The sequence below is a fragment of the Mercurialis annua genome, linkage group LG6, assembly GCF_937616625.2.
Source record: "Mercurialis annua linkage group LG6, ddMerAnnu1.2, whole genome shotgun sequence".
Taxonomy (NCBI): domain Eukaryota; kingdom Viridiplantae; phylum Streptophyta; class Magnoliopsida; order Malpighiales; family Euphorbiaceae; genus Mercurialis; species Mercurialis annua.
Genome location: NC_065575.1, coordinates 7743294 through 7762365, shown reverse-complemented (window position 1 = coordinate 7762365; position 19072 = coordinate 7743294). Strand labels below are relative to the sequence as shown.

At 30.2% G+C, this 19072-nt stretch overlaps 3 protein-coding genes across 3 annotated transcripts; all 3 read right to left on the bottom strand.

The window, feature by feature from the left end:
* Nucleotides 1-2788: 2788 nt before the first annotated feature.
* On the bottom strand, nucleotides 2789-6634 carry LOC126687385 (2-alkenal reductase (NADP(+)-dependent)-like). Its single transcript, XM_050381937.2, has 5 exons — nucleotides 6352-6634; nucleotides 5990-6167; nucleotides 4619-4785; nucleotides 3458-3540; nucleotides 2789-3297 (listed from the first exon to the last, which is right to left on the bottom strand). Exons 1-5 carry the CDS (start codon nucleotides 6592-6594, stop codon nucleotides 2919-2921), a joined length of 1050 nt encoding a protein of 349 aa, XP_050237894.1. The 5' UTR covers nucleotides 6595-6634; the 3' UTR covers nucleotides 2789-2918.
* A 2163-nt stretch (nucleotides 6635-8797) lies between these two features.
* LOC126687382 (polygalacturonase-like) lies at nucleotides 8798-11045 on the bottom strand. Its single transcript, XM_050381934.2, has 4 exons — nucleotides 10607-11045; nucleotides 9808-10097; nucleotides 9477-9705; nucleotides 8798-9230 (listed from the first exon to the last, which is right to left on the bottom strand). Exons 1-4 carry the CDS (start codon nucleotides 11036-11038, stop codon nucleotides 9012-9014), a joined length of 1170 nt encoding a protein of 389 aa, XP_050237891.1. The 5' UTR covers nucleotides 11039-11045; the 3' UTR covers nucleotides 8798-9011.
* A 5106-nt stretch (nucleotides 11046-16151) lies between these two features.
* On the bottom strand, nucleotides 16152-19050 carry LOC126687383 (2-alkenal reductase (NADP(+)-dependent)-like). The gene is made up of 6 exons (XM_050381935.2): nucleotides 18917-19050; nucleotides 18258-18508; nucleotides 17986-18163; nucleotides 17547-17713; nucleotides 17096-17178; nucleotides 16152-16812 (listed from the first exon to the last, which is right to left on the bottom strand). Exons 1-6 carry the CDS (start codon nucleotides 18933-18935, stop codon nucleotides 16434-16436), a joined length of 1077 nt encoding a protein of 358 aa, XP_050237892.1. The 5' UTR covers nucleotides 18936-19050; the 3' UTR covers nucleotides 16152-16433.
* Between the last annotated feature and the right edge of the window lie 22 nt (nucleotides 19051-19072).

Sequence of the window (19072 nt, the reverse complement as noted above, 5' to 3'; positions counted from 1 at the left end):
AATATTTATATAGTGGCTTTGGGTTGTGTGAATCACTAATTTATTACTATGATTTACTTCAAGAAATTAAAAAGAAAATTTAGGAAAATTATCACAAATTACCTATAGTTAACTACTTTCTTAATTTTTGTGAAAGAGCTACTTTTTCTATCTTTACGGAACGAATGAAGTATCAACTAATTTCATTTCTAGCTAAAAATGATAAAAACATTTTCTTTTTTGAAATTTAACATTTAGTATAAAATTTCCTTTATTTACTTAAATATGCAAAATTAACAATTTGCTTTGAAAAATATGTAAATAGTAATAATTTAATTTACATTTGAATTCTCTCATTTTCATTATCTTTTTGTTAAAACTTTGTAAGTATTTGGTTCAGCTTTTTGATGGAACTTTTAGATTTTACTTTTCAAAAAGCTCCACTAAGTGTTTGGTGAGAATTCTCTAAAGTTTTTTGGAGCTTTTTAAATCTCCAACAGCTTCTTTTTGAAAAGCTTCATTTTGGAATTTTTTTGCCAACAGATGATAGCTTTTTCAATATTTTTAATTATTTAGACAAAACTACCTCTATTAGGATATATTGTTTTTTAATATACATGTAGTTAATTAAATTATTTTTAAATATTTTAATCATTTTTAAATTATTTATTTATATTAACAAAACTATAACTTAATTAGTTTTTAAAATAAATCATAAATTTATCAAAAAAATATATAAATAAGTTTAAACTAAATGTTCCTTCTTATAAAAAATATTTTTTAATATTTTTATTGAATATTATATAATATAATATATTTATAACTTAATAAATAAAAATAAAAATTATGCCCTTTACAGTCATTTTATATATAAACAGCAACAACTAATTAAATTTCACCAAACACATATGGTCTATCAGCTATCAGCTAACAGCTATCAGCAACAGCTAACAGATATCAGTTATAAGAAACAGTTGAACCAAACAGTCCCAAAATCTTTATAAATATACCAATTTTATAGGAAAGAGAAAGACGTTTCTAGCATGTTTTATGGATTAAAATAATTATATACTATAATTTGAATTGTAAACTTATATAAATATTACATACTCTTCTTTTAAATAAAAAGGCTTAATTCCTTAAAAAAACCTCACCTTGCATTTTTTTTCGTTTATACCCTGACCTTGTAAAAATACCATTTGTACCCAATTTTGGGTTTTTATGTTTCATCCCTACCCAAAAGGATTAAATTGTACTTTTTTCATTTGAAAAAGAGTTTAAAACATATTTTTTTCTATTTTAAAAAATACAAATAAATCCTTAAACTTAAAAAACAATCAAATACATCCAAATAATTAATTAATTTTTTTAATTTTATAAAAAAATTAAAAAATTAAAAAAAATTATTATTATTTTTAATTTTTTTTGTCGGAGATATTTTTTAGAAAAATGAAGAAAAATTAAAAAAATGAAAAAAAAAATTCGGATATATTTTCTAAAAAAATTATTATTATTTTTAATATTTTTGAAAAAGATGGTATTTTTGTACTATTAATAACAATAATATTTAATTAGTATATAAGTTAAAAATGAAGGATTGTTTTAAACTCTTTTTCAAATGAAAAGAGTACAATTTAATGCTTTTGGGTAGAGATGAAACATAAAAACTCAAAATTGGGTACAAATAGTGTTTTTGCAAGGTCAGGGTATAAACGAAAAAAAAATACAAGGTGGGGTTTTTTTTAAGGAATTAAGCCAAATAAAAAAAATATACTTTTAGAATTATTTAAAAAGTATGTAGTAACAGTATGATGCAATTGATGATATGAAAGGGTGATGCAATTGATGATATGAAAGGGTGATGCAACTGATGATGCATATATACCAATATGAAAGGGTTCCTAAAAGTTAAAACACTTGAAGGTAGACGTGATTGGAAACTCTTTTTGCTCTATCTTTTGTTAAATTGGTTGTGATATATGAATGTGAAAAAATGATGTTTGATCAAACAATTTTGTTGGACTTTTCTTAATTACCAAAATAAATGAAGTAACGAAACAAGAAATGATGTACTAATCCGTGATAATTGCCACAAACATTTCACATTTGTCTATGTACCAATTCTTGAAGCAATGTGTGAAGCATCTACCATTTGGACATGTTAGAGAGAGATGTGCTAGTGGACATGCATTAATTGCTCATTTTTATTCTTCTTTTTGTCTTTTAGGAAAATAGGGTTTACATATAAAACTTTGTATCTTTTATAAACTATAGCAATACTTTTCTTGCACTAACCAGAAATTCTTACGTAGAGATTGAGTATGCCACATTATCCGTAAATTAAACCAATTATATTATAACAGTTCATTTATATGATGGTAATATTATAATATTATCATTAAAATCTAACCACATTTAATCATAATATTGTCATTATTTTAACGAGATATTATAATGTGATTGGTTTAATTTATAAATGATGTGGTAAATTGAATTTATCTAAAAATTTCTCTGCGCTTTTTCTTTTTGATAAACAAAAAATTCACTTAGAATTACTTGATAATCAAATACAATGGGATTACTTAAGACTAGGATCGACTCCAGTATGAACACACGTCAATTTTTAAAAAAAAAACCGCCACTAACCAAATACAAAGTAGAAAAAAATCACTATAATTAAAATTTAAAAATGGAATTGGTTCAATATATTCCAATTTCCATATGTTATATTTTCCAACTACATACATAATGAAACAAAATCTCTATGTATTTTTTATTTGATTCATTTTTACTTTAAAGTTTATTTCGCTTACAAATAAACTTATTTAATAATTCATTTCATATAAATTTTACAATTTTTATTGAATTCATATGCACAGAGCCCACAAATCATAATTGTGGTTCATGATTTATAAGAAGAACAGCAAGCAGCACATGAGTTATTCATAAGCAACTTTAACTATTTGTTTACCAATATTGCTGCCGGTGAAGAGCCTGATAAGAGCAGCCGGAGCATTCTCGAGGCCATCCGATACGTCTTCTATATAAACAACTTTCCCTTGTTTGATGTAAGGAAGAACCATTTCGACGTATTTTGGGTACAAGTGAAAGTAATCAGGCACCAGAAATCCCTCCATGCGTATGCGCTTCGGAATCAGCTGCATCAAGTTGTGCACACCTTCAGGCTGTTCAAGGTTGTATTGTGAGATCATTCCACATACAGAAATTCGTCCACGGAGCTTCATGTTAAGTAGGACTGCGTCGAGCATCTTTCCTCCAACATTTTCAAAGTATATATCGATGCCTTCAGGAAAGTACCTGTCCAAAATTGAAACCGAATCAGATTTCTATATTGATCATGAATTTCAATCATATCATAACAACTTGTAATTCAAAGTTGCGCCTAGAATTGGTTTTTTCCGACATTGATTGAGATTAAATGTTTCAATAAGGCATATTTTGGTTAGCATTTACTAACCTTTTCAAAGCTGCATCCAAGTCTGGCTCTTCTTTATAGTTGAAAGCCTCATCATACCCGAATTTATTCTTCAATAGATCAACCTTGAACCATAACAAGAGCTCTAGTTAATTGGAATGCTTAATCTATTTGCCAAGTCTAATGTATATGCCGGCAATAATTATACAAAAATATCATAAGACATAATCTATCCTTTGAGAACTTGCAAGTTTAACTGCTGATTATGAATTTACGATGTATTATATCAAAAAAAAAAAAAGAATTTACGATGTATAATAGTTTCAGGAGTTACTTCCTTAATGCATTAAAAAGCATCACTAATACAACAAACTAGTCTACTACTGTTAACAAAGGATCTGCTACAACTCATATTTAAAACTGATAAGGAGCAAATCTTTCAATTTTATACATGCGCTCGAGTTTATTTGGTCATGATGAGCTATGAGCAGAGAATACCAAATTTGAATCTGAATGAAAATGGAGTTAGTTGGTTTACCACATTGAGCATATTTTTTGCATCAGTATGTGATGTCACTACAGAAAAGCAATAAAGCAAAGCATAATTCTTTTCAGGTGTCGTTTTTAACAGTAAATTTGCAACCATAAAAAGGAAAAAAACTCTCTTCCAAAATGTTTTCAACTTCAAGGACGATATCCAAGACATTGTGAAGACTGTTTAAAAGAATCAATAAAGGTTTATTTCGCCCCTCAAATTTGGCACACCAAATCAAAAGAGACCAAGTTCGTGGTTTTGGAGAGAAACACCTACAACTTGTCATTTTTAGTTAGTTTACACATTTGACCATCAAGATTGACGTCATATTAGGATATAAACTTACCCAAAATTGATAAAATGTGATTATTTTGTCCAAAACCACGGACTTGGACTATTTTGATTTTTTTTATGTCAAGTTGGAGGGGCGAAAAGAACTTTTGTCATTAAAAGAACTCATAACTACAAAATTAGACATCAGCTAATGCCCCTTGTGTCCCTCTTCTAAAAGAGGTATATGAGTATGTATTACCTATATCAAATATTCCGGGTTATCTTGCAAGAAATTCAATGTAATACTTTGGCTAATAAAATGAAAATGCAGAGAGAAACAATAGAGAGAATTATGTCCTGAATTTTCAATATGAATGATAATGAAGGATGCTCACCTTATCTTTGCTTCCAGCACTTCCAACAACATAGCAACCTGCTAACTTTGCAAACTGCCCTGCTAGCTGACCAACTGCACCAGAAGCTGCCGAAACAAAGACAAACTCTCCTTTCTTAGGGGAGCATATCTCGTAAAAACCAGCATATGCAGTCAAACCAGGCATACCTGACAAGTACAATTACAATTAGATAAGCTTGATCCAGATGGCAGAAAATTATTAACAGAAATAACAAGAATTACTTCCATACAACTTCCTAGCTAGTTCTTCTCTCACTTCACTAGCCCTAAACTTTAAGAGACCGAGAACTGTAGCCGGCATTGCCTTCTAATCATCATGTTTAGAGAAAATCTAATGGATTTAGGGCGGTTAAAATGACTCCAAAACAGCAAATACATTTATAGCCACAGCAATGTCTTGGATTAAATAAGGATTTGCAGTTTGCATCAAGAACACACCGAAAGCATAAATGTGTACCAAACATCAGTATGTCTGTACATTCAGTGATAAGCCGTGTGTGACATTTCATGTCTTGAACATTTAAGCACTTAATTTTCTCTTCCGTCTTGATAGTTTATATGAATGATATTCTTATTTCTCAGTAGTTAATCTAAGAATTACTCTTCAACATAGGCCTTCGTTAGTCAGATGCCACTTCATTGTTTACTGAGTGCACTTCAAACCAACTTGAAAGCAAACTAGGTTAACCTTAATAGCCAAAGGAGAGACGGCTAGAGCCATAGTTCTGTGCAACTACCTCATTTAAATCTAATAAACATGATTATGCAGTAGCTCAATTCTAGTGATATCCTCGTTTGTAGTTGTAACTGTAGAAGTATTTATGAGTCACCCAATATAATTGGTGGGCAAATGCATCCATTGACAACCAAGGTAACAAAATTTCCAAAAGGTGAGTTCAGCTCTTACTCAAAAGCTAGAAGAAAGGCAAATTGCCAATCTGTGCAAAAATAACAGTCATACTTCACATCCATACAGTAAAAGCTATGTCAAACCTATTTGCAGATAACATAAAACTTTGTCACAGTGACGATTGGATAAATTCATAATCACATTTCTTCAAAATAAGTAATAGCAGGACATCAATGTAAATTAATTTAGGAACCTTCCATTGCAATTTGAAACTAGAGTAAATACTATATTCCTTCTATTATGCCAAAAAAATATTAACCATCATCAATTTATCATCAAATTAAGCACCCTCATACCCCTTCTCTCCCCCACCGACTTCCGAGTTTAACTAACACAATAATTTGCTCTGCTAGTAAGCCACAATCTAACATTCCCCATCCATTATCAGCAACTCTCATCTAAAGATCATATTCTACAAAAAGTCTGAGAGGAACAACATACCAAGAATTCCAAGATAATACGATAGTGGCAAATCTCTATCATGAATTTTAAACAATGTTTCAGTTGCTGTAATGAGACTGTACTCTTCCCACCCTGTCATCCCCCACACCAAGTCACCTTTACTGAAACCCGGATGCCCTGAATCAATCACTTTACACACTCCACGCCCAGTTATAGGCTGCATATAAATACATGTTATGAGAAACATATCACCAATTCCTTGAAACAAAACACAAACACTTAGCCAAAAAAAAACATAAATTTCAAGAAAGCCCGCAAATTGCAGACGAAAAAACAGTTAAAAAGTTGTAAACTTTTTGAAGAAATTTAGTAAATTTTGAAATGGGTATGGATTTATTTACCGAACCAGGCTTGAAGGAGCTGATGTAAGAGTCTTGAAGGTTTCTCATGCGGTTTCTCATGTAGGGATCGCAAGATAAATAGAGATTCTTGACAAGAACAGATTTAGTAGCAGGTGGGACTTTGAGTTTGATGTTAGAAGTTGAGAAAAACATGTCTGATTCTTGCAGGAAAGCAGGGACATAATCTTTGAATATAATTTGCTTATTGCTGATCACTTCTTGATCACCACTATCAGTTGCCATCTTTTCTTAATTATTTTGTATGCGTAAGAGACAGAGAGAGGTGCTGTGTCTATAAACTGTAGTCTGTAAGGGGCCTTTTGGTTCGCTATAAAAAAAGGGGAATGGGAATAGGTATGAGAATGTTTCCCATTATTTGTGTTTGTTTTGTCAAATTGTATTAGAGAATGAGAATGTGATTATCTCTCATTGGAAATTACTCATTCCCCCCCTTAGCCTATGAGAATGGACTTTTAAAAATGAGAACCAAAATTTTATAAAATATTTTAATAATATATGATAAATATATAATTATTAAAAAAACTATTTTTATTTATTTTAAAAAATATACTTAAAATAATAAAAAAAACTTTTTTAATTTTTCTTTAAATTATTTAATTAATTTTTTTTTAAATAATATATTTTTATTTTTTCAAAAATAATTTTTTTATTTTTTTGAAAATATTTTTTTTAATTTTTTTTTTATTTTTTTATATAAAAAAATAAAAAAATATTCTTAATAAATAATAAAAAAAAATTTTATTAAACTTTATTCATTCCCATTCCTACACTAATTTTGAACCAAACAAAAAATAAAAACAATCATTCACATTCTCATTCCTTCTCATTCTGATTCTCATTCCGATTCCGATTCTCAACTTTGAACCAAAAGGCCCCTAAGTGTTTTGCCACTGTTAATGGAGTTGGACTTTTGTAAGAGTAGTGAAAAATATAAGGTACAAAAAGCGTATTTAACCCTTACAATTTTATTGTCAAACTGAAATGACTCAATTATATTTCTATTGTAAACGGTGTTAACTCTTTGTTTTAAAACAATGACATAATTAAGCTATTTTAAAAACTTTTAAAATATATTTGAACTAAATTTATCTCGAGGGGCATATTTATTAATTATTATTTATATTATAAAAATTTATTAAAAAATTAAATTATATTTTTTATAATTATTTTTGTTTAACATATATATTTTACTTTTATTATATGAAGTAATATAAAAAGAAAATTTCCCAAAATACCTTTTTTTAAAACATAATTACCTCAACATGTTATATCTTTTTTTTACATCAGATACCTGTTTTAGAGTTTTAATTTCAATTTTATTTTTTTATTTTTACGTTTTATGTCTTTCTTTTATAGACTTTTTTTACCTTTTTATACATTTTTGGTGATGTTTTTTATGGTGTTTTCCTATGATGTTTTTATAGTGTATCTATAGTATATTTATGATGTATTTGTATGTTTTTTAGTGCAAATACACTATAAAAACATAAATAATTAGTTAAGAACTAAATTAATAGAAAAACACCACAAAAATACCATAAAAACATAAATCAATTATTTGTGTACAAAATCAGTAACAAAAACATCATAAAATATAAATCAATTGTACGAGATCTGTAGCAAAAACACCACAAAACATAAATCAATTCGTTGTGTACGAAAGCAATATCATCAAAACAATAGAATGACTTAATCGAGTCGTTTTTAAGATTTTAGAATTATATTTGAGTTAAATTTGTCATGAAGAGTTTATTTGTATTTTGACATAAATATCAAGGGCAAAATTAAACCTTTTTCCATTTTAAACTCGGTCATTATGAGAAGAACACTGGAGGTCAAATCTTAATGGAGATATATGTAGTTTAGTCTCTATTTATTTTATATGAAAAAAGGGTCATTTATACCTCTAAACTTTAACTACAGAATCAAGTAAATTCTCAATATCCGAAAAGGTTCAGTTATGCCCCTAACACTTTAAAAAGTGAACAATTCAGGCTTCAATTTTGACGCACGTGAGGGTCTAGTTGTCAAAATAGGAGTGTCTGCTTGTTTATTTTTAAAATCTTTAGGGGTATATTTGAACCTTTCCGAATGTTGAAAACTTATTTGATATTAGAGTTAAACCTTAGGGGCACAGGTGATCTTTTTCCCTTTCTTTCTTTTTAAGATATGATATTGATATTATTTATTTCTATCGTTTAAATTCTAATATTATTCAAAACAATTTAAAATTATTCAATGAAAATTTCTTAAATTTAAAATATTATATTTTTTTAATTATTTCTAATCAGATTTTAACTAAGAGTCTAGGATCATGTTTGTCCAGGGACTAATTATAAATGATGTATGATGTTTGTCCAGGGACTAATTATAAATGATGTATGTCCAGGGACTAAACAAAAAATCAAACTCATCCACTACTTAATTAATGGAAATAATGGAAATAATTGAGGTTAAAAGAAAATGGAAATAATATTACATTAGGTTAAAAGACACTACCACATATGGAGTGCTAAATTACATTTAGAGAACACCTTCACATGGAGTGTATATACATATGCCAATAAATCCAAATTAAAGTTAATTAATTTGTTTTTCTATTTAAGGATAATAATAATTTTCTAATTAAATGTAAACTATTATAAGCAACTCTCTGGTATGAGTAGTCCAGTGCTGCTTCCTTGAATATTCTTACAAGAAGAAGTTGCAGCTTTATTCATATAAGTAAGCCTTATATCATGTAATCTTATTCCTTTGCATGGATTACTTTTGCTGCACTCAAATGTCACTGCCTCTGATGATCTTGATGTTCCTTTTATATTCTTGTATGTAACTTGACTAATCTTTACACCAGAACTCTGTCAATCATATAAAACAAATCATGATAATAATGAGTTATAATCGAAATGATACTCGAGATTTCACAGTTAGATGAATCTAATAATGATCGAGCTACATTAGAGACGTAAACGAATCAAGTTAAATTGAAAAATTTAGTTTAGTTTAGTTTAATTTTTAAAAAAATAGTTTGCTTTTAGTACAAACCGAATTAATTAAAAAGTCAACTGAACGGACTGATTTATATATGAATTTTGCTTAATCACCTGATTAGGACAACCAATGTTGTCAGGACAATAATCCTGGTCAATAATGATAGGGTTCTGGACATTTGTCATGATGATGTTTTGAAAGAGAACATTCCTCACAAAACTGGTACTTGGCCTGGCCCATGTTTTGATCCTTACACCATTATCTGATCCTGTGAATACTGCGTTTGTTAGGGTTATGTTTTGTACTCCATCTTCTTTAAATTGTCTGCCCAAGCTGCCAATGCTGTCAAGCACAAGCAATAATTGGTTTAAATGTATTGAAAGAGGCCAATCGACAAGTTTTATATAGACTCATGCTCGAGAAGCAGCGGATAATAGACATTACCTGATGCCATGGCCAGGGCCGCACTTAATATGACTCATATGCAAGTTCCTGGTGCCCGGACCGATGGAAATGCAATCGTCGCCCGTCTGTAGCGTACATCCGGTAATGGTAACTCCAGTTGATGTCTGAACATGGATTCCATCTGTATTGGGACTCTGGTCTGGAGCTATAACCTTCACATTTTTTACTATAACATTGTTGCAGCTATTTATTACCATGTGTATTGACCGACTGTTTATTGATGTCAACCCACTTATGTATACGTTGTTTGCCCAGTTGAATGATATAGACTGCATCAAAATTAAATTACATTCATCAACCCATTAACTTTGATGATAAAAAAACGTATTCCTAACTATGAATAAATCAAATACTTTAGTTCACTGGAGCAACAAGTAAAAGTTGCAGACAAAAATTAAATATTCATAACAATATAAAATATAGTATTAATTAAAATACCCAGGATAATTGGGTAATTAAATAATGTTGTATATTCCTTCAAATTTATTGGTTTCTATCTTATACTTACAATTTTAGTAGCTAGCTTATTAGTACTTAATTTTTGAAAACCTACGATTATAAGTAATCTATTTGCTTTACATTGTAAATTGTACGCTAGGGATATAAATCTTAAACTAAAATTAAGGTCAAATTCCTAAAATAAGATTCTGAATAGTATAAATTATAAGAGTTTTTTTGGTTCTTAATATTTAATATCAATATTAGATGGAACCTTATAGTTTTCTTGATCAACTAAAGGAATATATAAATATAAATATAAATTATTAATTAAACTTACCCTAGCTCCCTCAGGACAGCTCTTTCCAGAATTCCGACAAGCCCAAAATGCAGCACCTTTAGCATCAAGAGTCCCACCAAATACAGAAATATCATTAACCTGAATAAATAAAATCCAATACCCTGAATTTCCCAAAGCTCTATAATCTGTAGGAGCAATAATACTTCCATCTATTTTAACCCTAATTTTGTTCTTGCATGGACCTCGAAACTCTATCGCCTTTATCAAATACCTTCCTTTCGGCACATAAATTGTCGATGCGGTACGTGATCTGCATGCAGATGACCATGCCATGAGAAATGGCTTTGTTGAATCTGTTTTGCCATCAGGTTTCGCACCAAATTTTAGCACATTGTATGAAGTTTCAGCTTTCGCTAAGTAAACAAAGAAGACGGAGAAAGCGAGTAGAAAAGAAATTGTAATATTAGACATTTTTGGAGAATTATAGTTGGATTGATACAAAAATGGCAGTTATGGTAGTTATTATTTATAGTGTTGGTTAGAGAAGTATTAATTGGGTTAAGAAATATGAGAAATGTTGGTTAAATTACGTATGATTGTAATATGTAGCCGTCAAGTTGAATATGCTTTTTATTTTTAATGTGCACGTCTTCATGTACTTAGCTAAGATATGTACGGTGACATGTGATAAGTTGATGAATCCACGGATAATTCTAGCTTCAACATGTGATAAGTAGTTGACGAAAGTTATAAGCTAAATTTATCTTAAGGCACATGGACTTTTAAATTTTTATTTGTCCGACTTTTTTTTCATTATCAAATTTCTGTTTTATTTTAGTCGCTATAGTTAAATTATTTTAAATTTAAAATTTTTTTGGACGGAAAAAGCGTATATTAACGTGTGTGGGATCAAAATTAATTATCCCCCCAAATCCGCATCTTGGCAAAATAAGTCACGCTTTTAAATTTCAAGATAGTTTTTTAACACTCACGGGCAGTGTGCTTATTTAAAAAATGTCTAACATTAACTTCCGCTAACCTCCACTAACAATTAGAGTAATAAAAAATTAAAAGAGAGATTGGATAAATAAAAATTTAAAAAATATAAAGACCTTTCGTCATTTTTAAGTAGAAATTGTTAATAAGACGAATGAATGAACATCAAAACTGTTATTAATTAAAAGAATAAATAATACATGAATATATTAAATAATCACTATTCATCAAATTAACAATATGGTGGGTTACGTAGGAGATGAGATGAGATAGAAGGTTGGTGTTGGATAGAACTAGAAGGCACGTGACAAGTGGAGGAAACCCGGAGAAATGGCTGCCGAAAATGTTGCTGATTTTTAAAGCTGTTCCAATCATTCCACATTTAATTTCCCAATTCCATTTCCTGTTACATGCACAAGTGATTTGTCAAAGGGTAGCGATTTTCCTACTCGACAGTTTTTTATTATCGACAGATAGAATTTCATTAATGAAAATCGATTACAGGAGTCTCGTTTCTAGCCACATCAATTGAGTTAGAATATTAATCGTCTTTAAGGAATTTTTTGACTAGTGAATGCGCCACCCATAATTTACTCACCCCAAATATCATTATATGAACTGTTGGGGGTGAGTGAATTATTGGACTCGATATTTTTGGTCGGTTTGATTTGGTGAAAAATACATATTTTGTCTGTTTAATTTGGTGAAAATATAGAGTATGTCGGTTGATTATAAAATTTTAAAACATTTAAGTTTGATTTTTTTTATTGATTTGAGATTTGAATTATTAACGGAACTGACCAGATAATGAAAGACTAAATGCTAAATGAAGGAATAATGCCAAGATTTGTTTTTGGTACATAGTACATGATGTTTTTTGAACAATATGTCTTAATTCTAAGACTGCAATTTTAAACTTTTTAATAAAATAACCGTCTCACTTTTATTAATTGATCAAATGAATTACAAGAGGAGATGAGCTATTTATACTTGAATCAACTAACATTCCTAACTGATTCAGTAGCCAGCTCATTGACAGCTGTAACCAGCTCACTAACTGCTAACAACAGAAAAGAAGTACGTATGCATGTGTTTACAGAAAACCAAATCAGCTACAAGCAGATGTAGAATGTTGAACTGAGGTTGATAGTTCTGTTACTTTTCACATTCAGATTAATCCTCATTCGAATAGTGTCGGCTTCTTGCAGACTCTGACTCTTAATCTTAAACTGTTGTATATATGAGTACGGTGCGAAACTGAACCTCAGTTAAAGGTTTAATGTCACATATTGCTACACTATTGAGCTTTCTATACCAAATATTTGATTTTTTTTTTCTATTTTTGTATTTTTTTAACCAAACTAGCTGAATTTTCCAGCTATTCGATTAATTTTTACTTTTTTTAATCGACTCTGTTTTATTTTGTATTACATATACGGTCGATTTGATATCTTTTATGAATAAAAAATTTTATTTTCTTAAAAAATCATTAAATAAAATAGGTTAATAAATTTTAAGATAAGAGTATTGGTAAAATAAATTCCAACATTTCAACTTTTTAGCGATTTAGTCATATTGTTCAAAAGGTTACAAACAAATCTCAACCTTTTTCATTTTTACATTTGTAACCCAAATTTTTTTCGACCATTTTTTACATACGAGGCAGAACGAAATCATACGCCAGATACATGTATTGACATATTAAATTCTAATATTTCAAACTTTTACACAATGTAGATTAAAAATAATTAAATTGATTAAAATTAGTTTTTTAATTATCTTTTTAATTTTATAAATAGTTTATGAATGATTAATTCTTTTTATTTTTAATTATTTTTAATGATAAAATATTTCAGTTTAATTTCGACAAAAAATCAAATTAAAAAAGCAAATGAGCCCAATTGATTTGGTTTGGTTGTTGATAAGGGTAGAAATCCTCCTATCTTCATGTGTTTTTCTAGTATGTTTTATGCCCTTATTGTGTGAATCATATTGCTTTTATACCTCATTACTAAACTTGACCGATTTCATGTATAATTGCACAATTTTATAGAGTTTCAGACCTATTTGAAGTGTACTCAGGACACTTGAAGAGACAGAAATTGATCAAAAAGCAATCAGAATCAAGCGGGGAACATCAGAGCGAAAGCGACAGGTGTCAAACGAAATTCAAGTCTCGCAAGCCCTGGCTCATTTCTGCCCTTAGGCAGAAAATGACTATAAATGCTATCAGAGTAAAGGATCGTCAACAACGACGTTTGGGTGTTGCGGGCGTAAAAAAATACGTACCTTGCGCTCAAGGCATGTCCTACCCAACTCCAGCGGTAGAAAATAAGGCTTGTGAGCACAAGCCTTGATACATTGGGTCTTGCGAGCGCAGTATCCTTTCTTGCGCTTGCAGTAGTGAGTTCCAAAAATCATGTCTTGCGAGCTCAAGTCTTTGGTTGCGCTCGCAAGACAGGTACATATCTGAATTTTTACATAGAAAACCTCTCAAAACCTCAAAAAGCTTGGTACAATTTTAGGACAAAAGTGGACTCTTCTTAAGCGCACTTATTTTGGCCAAAAGGGTATAAAAGGATTTTTTTGAAGAGCCATCATCAATCACATACCTCTTTTAGCAAAAATTTAGGTTTATTAGTTTTCTCTTAAATTAGTGATTGTGATCAATTATAGTTTACAATTTACGGACTAAGGCTTTGATTGAAAATATCATCTACATTGAGTATTTATTTTCTCTTTATTTTGATTATCTTTTTATGAATTTTTCTCCTTAGTACGAGTAATAATAGAATTAGCAGCAAATATTTTTGTTGCTAATCCAAAAAAAATTGTAACATGTTACTGCTAATAAAACATTGTCTTAAGTACTCTCTCCGGTCCATAATATTTGTCGCATTTAGCTTTAACACAAGAACTAAGAAAACGATTAATATGTCCTAATTCGTAGATAATTTTACTAAGTTAACTGTCCATTAAAATTTATTTGCATTTATAACTAATATTTTTATTTGTTTATTGTATTCTTTCGATAAATTAATGAGGGGCAAATATGGGAAAATAGCAATTAATTCTCTCTTAAAATTCTAAAATGACAAATATTATGAACCAAACAAATTTCTCAAATGCGACAAATATTATGGACCGGAGAGAGTAATTGATAACAAAATTTTCTATAAAATGCTGTTATAGATTAACTAATGGCAGCAATTTTTAAAATTATTGCTGCAAAATATTTTTTTAGCAGCAAAAAAAAGGTTAGCTTTAAAATTATTATTACTAAATACAATATTTTTTGTAGTGCTTATTTTATTAATTTCTCTTTATTATATTATGAATAGTTAAACGGCCGAATACATAGTTTGACCCCTGAACTTGTACCCTTTTACCCATCTAACCTACAAACTTAACGTCTCACCTATCGAACCCCTGAACTTGTTAAATAACCCGATTTAACCCCTGAACTTGATAAATACGTAAACATTTAACCCCTCCGTACACAATTTCTTCTAGAACGTTTCAAGTGACAGGTGGACACGAAGGGTTCAATACTTACATATTTATCAAGTTCAGGGGTTAAATCGGATTATTTAACAACTGCAGAGGTTCGATAGGTGAGACGTTAAATTTAAGGGTTAGATGGGTAAAAGGGTACAAGTTCAGGGGTCAAACTATGTATTAAGCCATAGTTAAACCCTTTGATTGGAGGTAACATGATGCATGTTTAATGGTTTGTTGTTGATGATAGGATTGTTGGTTTGGGTTTTTGTATGTTGTTTGTTCCTTTTTACTGCTAAGGTTAAATTGATATCTTATATCTTGATTTTTTTTTCTTAAACTTAACTCTAGGGAGCTTAACTTTGAATGGACATAATATCTTATATCTTGATTTTTTTTCTTAAACTTAACTCTAGGGAGCTTAACTTTGAATGGACATAATAAACAACTAATTAAAATTTAGTTACATGAGAATGAGTTAGAGATAATTATTTCTAGAATTTACTTAATAAATGTTAATTCGCTGGTTAATTAAGTTAATAATTATGATAAAGTGAGTTAATAATGAGGTTAATTGTCCTTATTATGATTTTGTTTGATTATCCGACTCGAGAGAGTTTATACTGACGCCATAGGATAGCCCGAGTTACAAACACCATAAAATACATCATAAAAAACTATAAAAAAAACACCAATTGAAAATACAAAAAAAATCTAAAAAAAGATAAAAAGGTAAAAAAATGTACTTTTAGAATTTAAAAACTAAAAAAAAATTATTTTGGTAAGTAAAACAAAATGAGATGAAAATGAATTCAAAATTTGGATAGCGCAATAATTATGTTTCAAAAACAAATAAACTGAGAAATTTTTTCTAATTAAAATCGTACCAAAAATCCAAATATATATATATATATATATATATATATATATATATATATATATATCGTTTCAATAATTTATACTGGACAATATTATGTTAAGGCAGTATGTTCAATTATTTTTAAAACTTATAGTTCTATATATTTAAAATGTATAGAACTATAAGTTTTAAAAATAATTGATCTGTTTTGCTGAACGTCAAATTTTAAAATTTCATAAACTTTATCACCAACCATTTACTAAATAGATGCTTATTGTTTTGGTACATGGAAATCTTTCAAGGAAAACTAGGGTGCTAAGCTTATTTCTTGCATCGCAAGACAAATACTAGTTTTTTTTTTCCAGATAAATACTAGTTACATGAACACAATTTACTGTGTGACATGTAACATGATTGAAATATTATTATTAATTAATAAAAACCACATTAATTCCAATTAAAAAACTAATTAAGTTCTAATTGATGTGGTCTTTATTAGTTAGTAATTGTAATTCAATCATGAGCAACTGCCACAACTTGTTTGCCAACATTTCTGCCACTGAAAAGGCCTACAAGAGCAGCAGGAGCACTCTCAATCCCATCAGCAATGTCTTCAACATAACTAATCTTCCCTTCTCGAATGTAAGGCAAAACGTAGTCCAAAATTTTTGAGTACTGTCCAAAGTAATCAAAAGAAACAAACCCTTTAATCAGAATTCGTTTGTACACAATAGTCATCAAATTGTGGACTCCTTCAGGTTGCTGCAAATTGTACTGAGAGATCATTCCGCATGCAGCGATTCGACCATGGACTCTCATGTTTAGCAGCACTGCATCGAGCATTTTTCCTCCAACGTTTTCGAAGTATATGTCGATGCCTTCAGGGAAGTACCTGAGAGTGTGCCAACTTGACTGATTGAGCAATGATGAGCAGTGTTTATACAGAAAAATGTATCTATATCACATTGAAATAGAAAACTGCAAAATGACAGTTTTTACATGAATATATAATAAATATAAAGATTTGGAGTTGCATAAAGATTTCAAGAATAGAAATGAAATGCATGCCGAAACGTAGGACATTATAAATTTCCGTGCAACATAAGGTGTAAGAGACTTGAGTATGAGCTTCAATCTGAGCAATTTACCGGGAAAAGGTGATTACTCGTACTGACCTTTTCAAAGTTGCGTCCCAATCGTGCTCCTCTTTGTAATTAAAAGCTTCATCAAATCCAAACTTGTCTTTTAACAGATCAACCTTGCATAATAGGAACCAAACTAAGTTGTTAGCTCACGATGATGTTTGAGATAAACTGTAATCACCATTACCACTCTTTAAGTACGAGAGAAGAATCATTTTGATTCATAAGCTTGTATGTCAGGATCAATTAGGTCTAATTTCATCCATTGAGGTCAAATAGACCTACAAGTTTATAATTCAGGCCAAATTGAATCAGATTTTCTAACTATTCCCTTTCGATTTGGATATATTTAACCTGATTTAAAAGGTCATGATTCTATATATTAATTGATCAGATTGGATCTATTTGATTCCGCAACACAGATTTATGAACCGGAACGACTCTTCTATCATTTAAGTACATTATAGTATCATGCTGTACTCACCTTTTCTTTACTACCAGCACTTCCAACAACATAGCAACCCATCAGCTTCGCAAATTGGCCAACAAGCTGCCCTACTGCACCAGAAGCTGCTGAAACATAGACTCGTTCACCTTTCTTAGGAGTACAAATATCATTTAAGCCGAAGTAAGCAGTAATCCCAGGCATGCCTGTAAAAGGAACAAAACCAGAATTTGATTCAAATTTATCGATACAGTTGCATAAAACGGAACAACCAATTAACATAGCATATATTGCACGTAAACTTATCAAATCCTACATTTTGATGTTTCATTCCCCTTTTCGGAAAGGCTTCTAAACTCTAAAACGTAATAATTATGGCCGTAAAAAAATGTCGTTTCAGCCTTTTTCGTTTCATCGTTTTTCATTTCTGTGCAATATTGAATATAACGATCATGAAAAGAAGAAGTAACATAATTACCAAGAAGACCGGTGTAGTAAGAGAGTGGAATATCAGTATGATGGATTTTGAAGAGATGGTCAGGAGATGATACCAAAGTATACTCTTCCCACTTGGTTGGTCCCCATACCAAGTCACCTTTCTTGAACTTAGGATGCCCTGAATCCACCACTTTCGCAACTCCAAGTCCAAAAACAGGCTGCTCAAAACATTAAATTTCAGCCCCCAAAAGAATATAATCAAGAACCTAAAAAAAATTCTAAAATAAAGAAAGAACGAAAAAGAGGACTTACAGAGCCGGGATGGAACGGAGAAAACTGAGGATCATCAGAAGGGAAATTTTTCATTCGACCGCGCATGTACGGATCACATGATAAGAACAGATTCTTGACTAAAACAGCATCACTACCTTCTGGTACTTGGAGATTAATAGAAGATGTAGTCAAATACATATCTGATTCTTTTGGGAAGCCAGTGACATAGTTCTTGAATATCACTTGCTTATTGCTCACTGCTTCGCCTTCAGCTGCCATGTCTCTACTATCTGTTGTGAGTGGTGTGTGATTTTCAGGATTAATTCAACTTGATTTAAAGACAGTAATGATATAAAGCAGGTGAAAGTGAAGTTTTAAAACGTGAAAGTGAAGTTTTAAAACGTGAAAGCCATGAGTGGGAGTCAATAACTGTAGATAAAGAAGAATGATGTGATGGTGGGGTAAGTTATTGAAAAAACTTATGCGTTGAAACATGTTGAGTTATTGCTGTTTGTAGGTATGTACGTGAAAAACTTGTTATTTATAAAATTTTACAGCCTGCATTATGATTCCTATTCCCTAGTTGATGTAGTATGTGGTCATGCAGTCAAAGGAATGGGTTCCAAAATTATAATTTATTTTAATCGTCTTATTTAGCGCCATTCCTCGAGTTAATGGTCGTTTTGCTCATCTCTTACCTCCTGCCGATACCTTCATTTTCTGATTGTCACTCTATATTAACGTTAATCGCCTTCTCTAGTTAACAACTGTTTTGCTCTTCTTACCCCTCGCTCTCTAGTTAGCTCCATTTTCTAAGCCTCCCAGTTCCGAGTTGTCTGCCTATCCTGTCGACT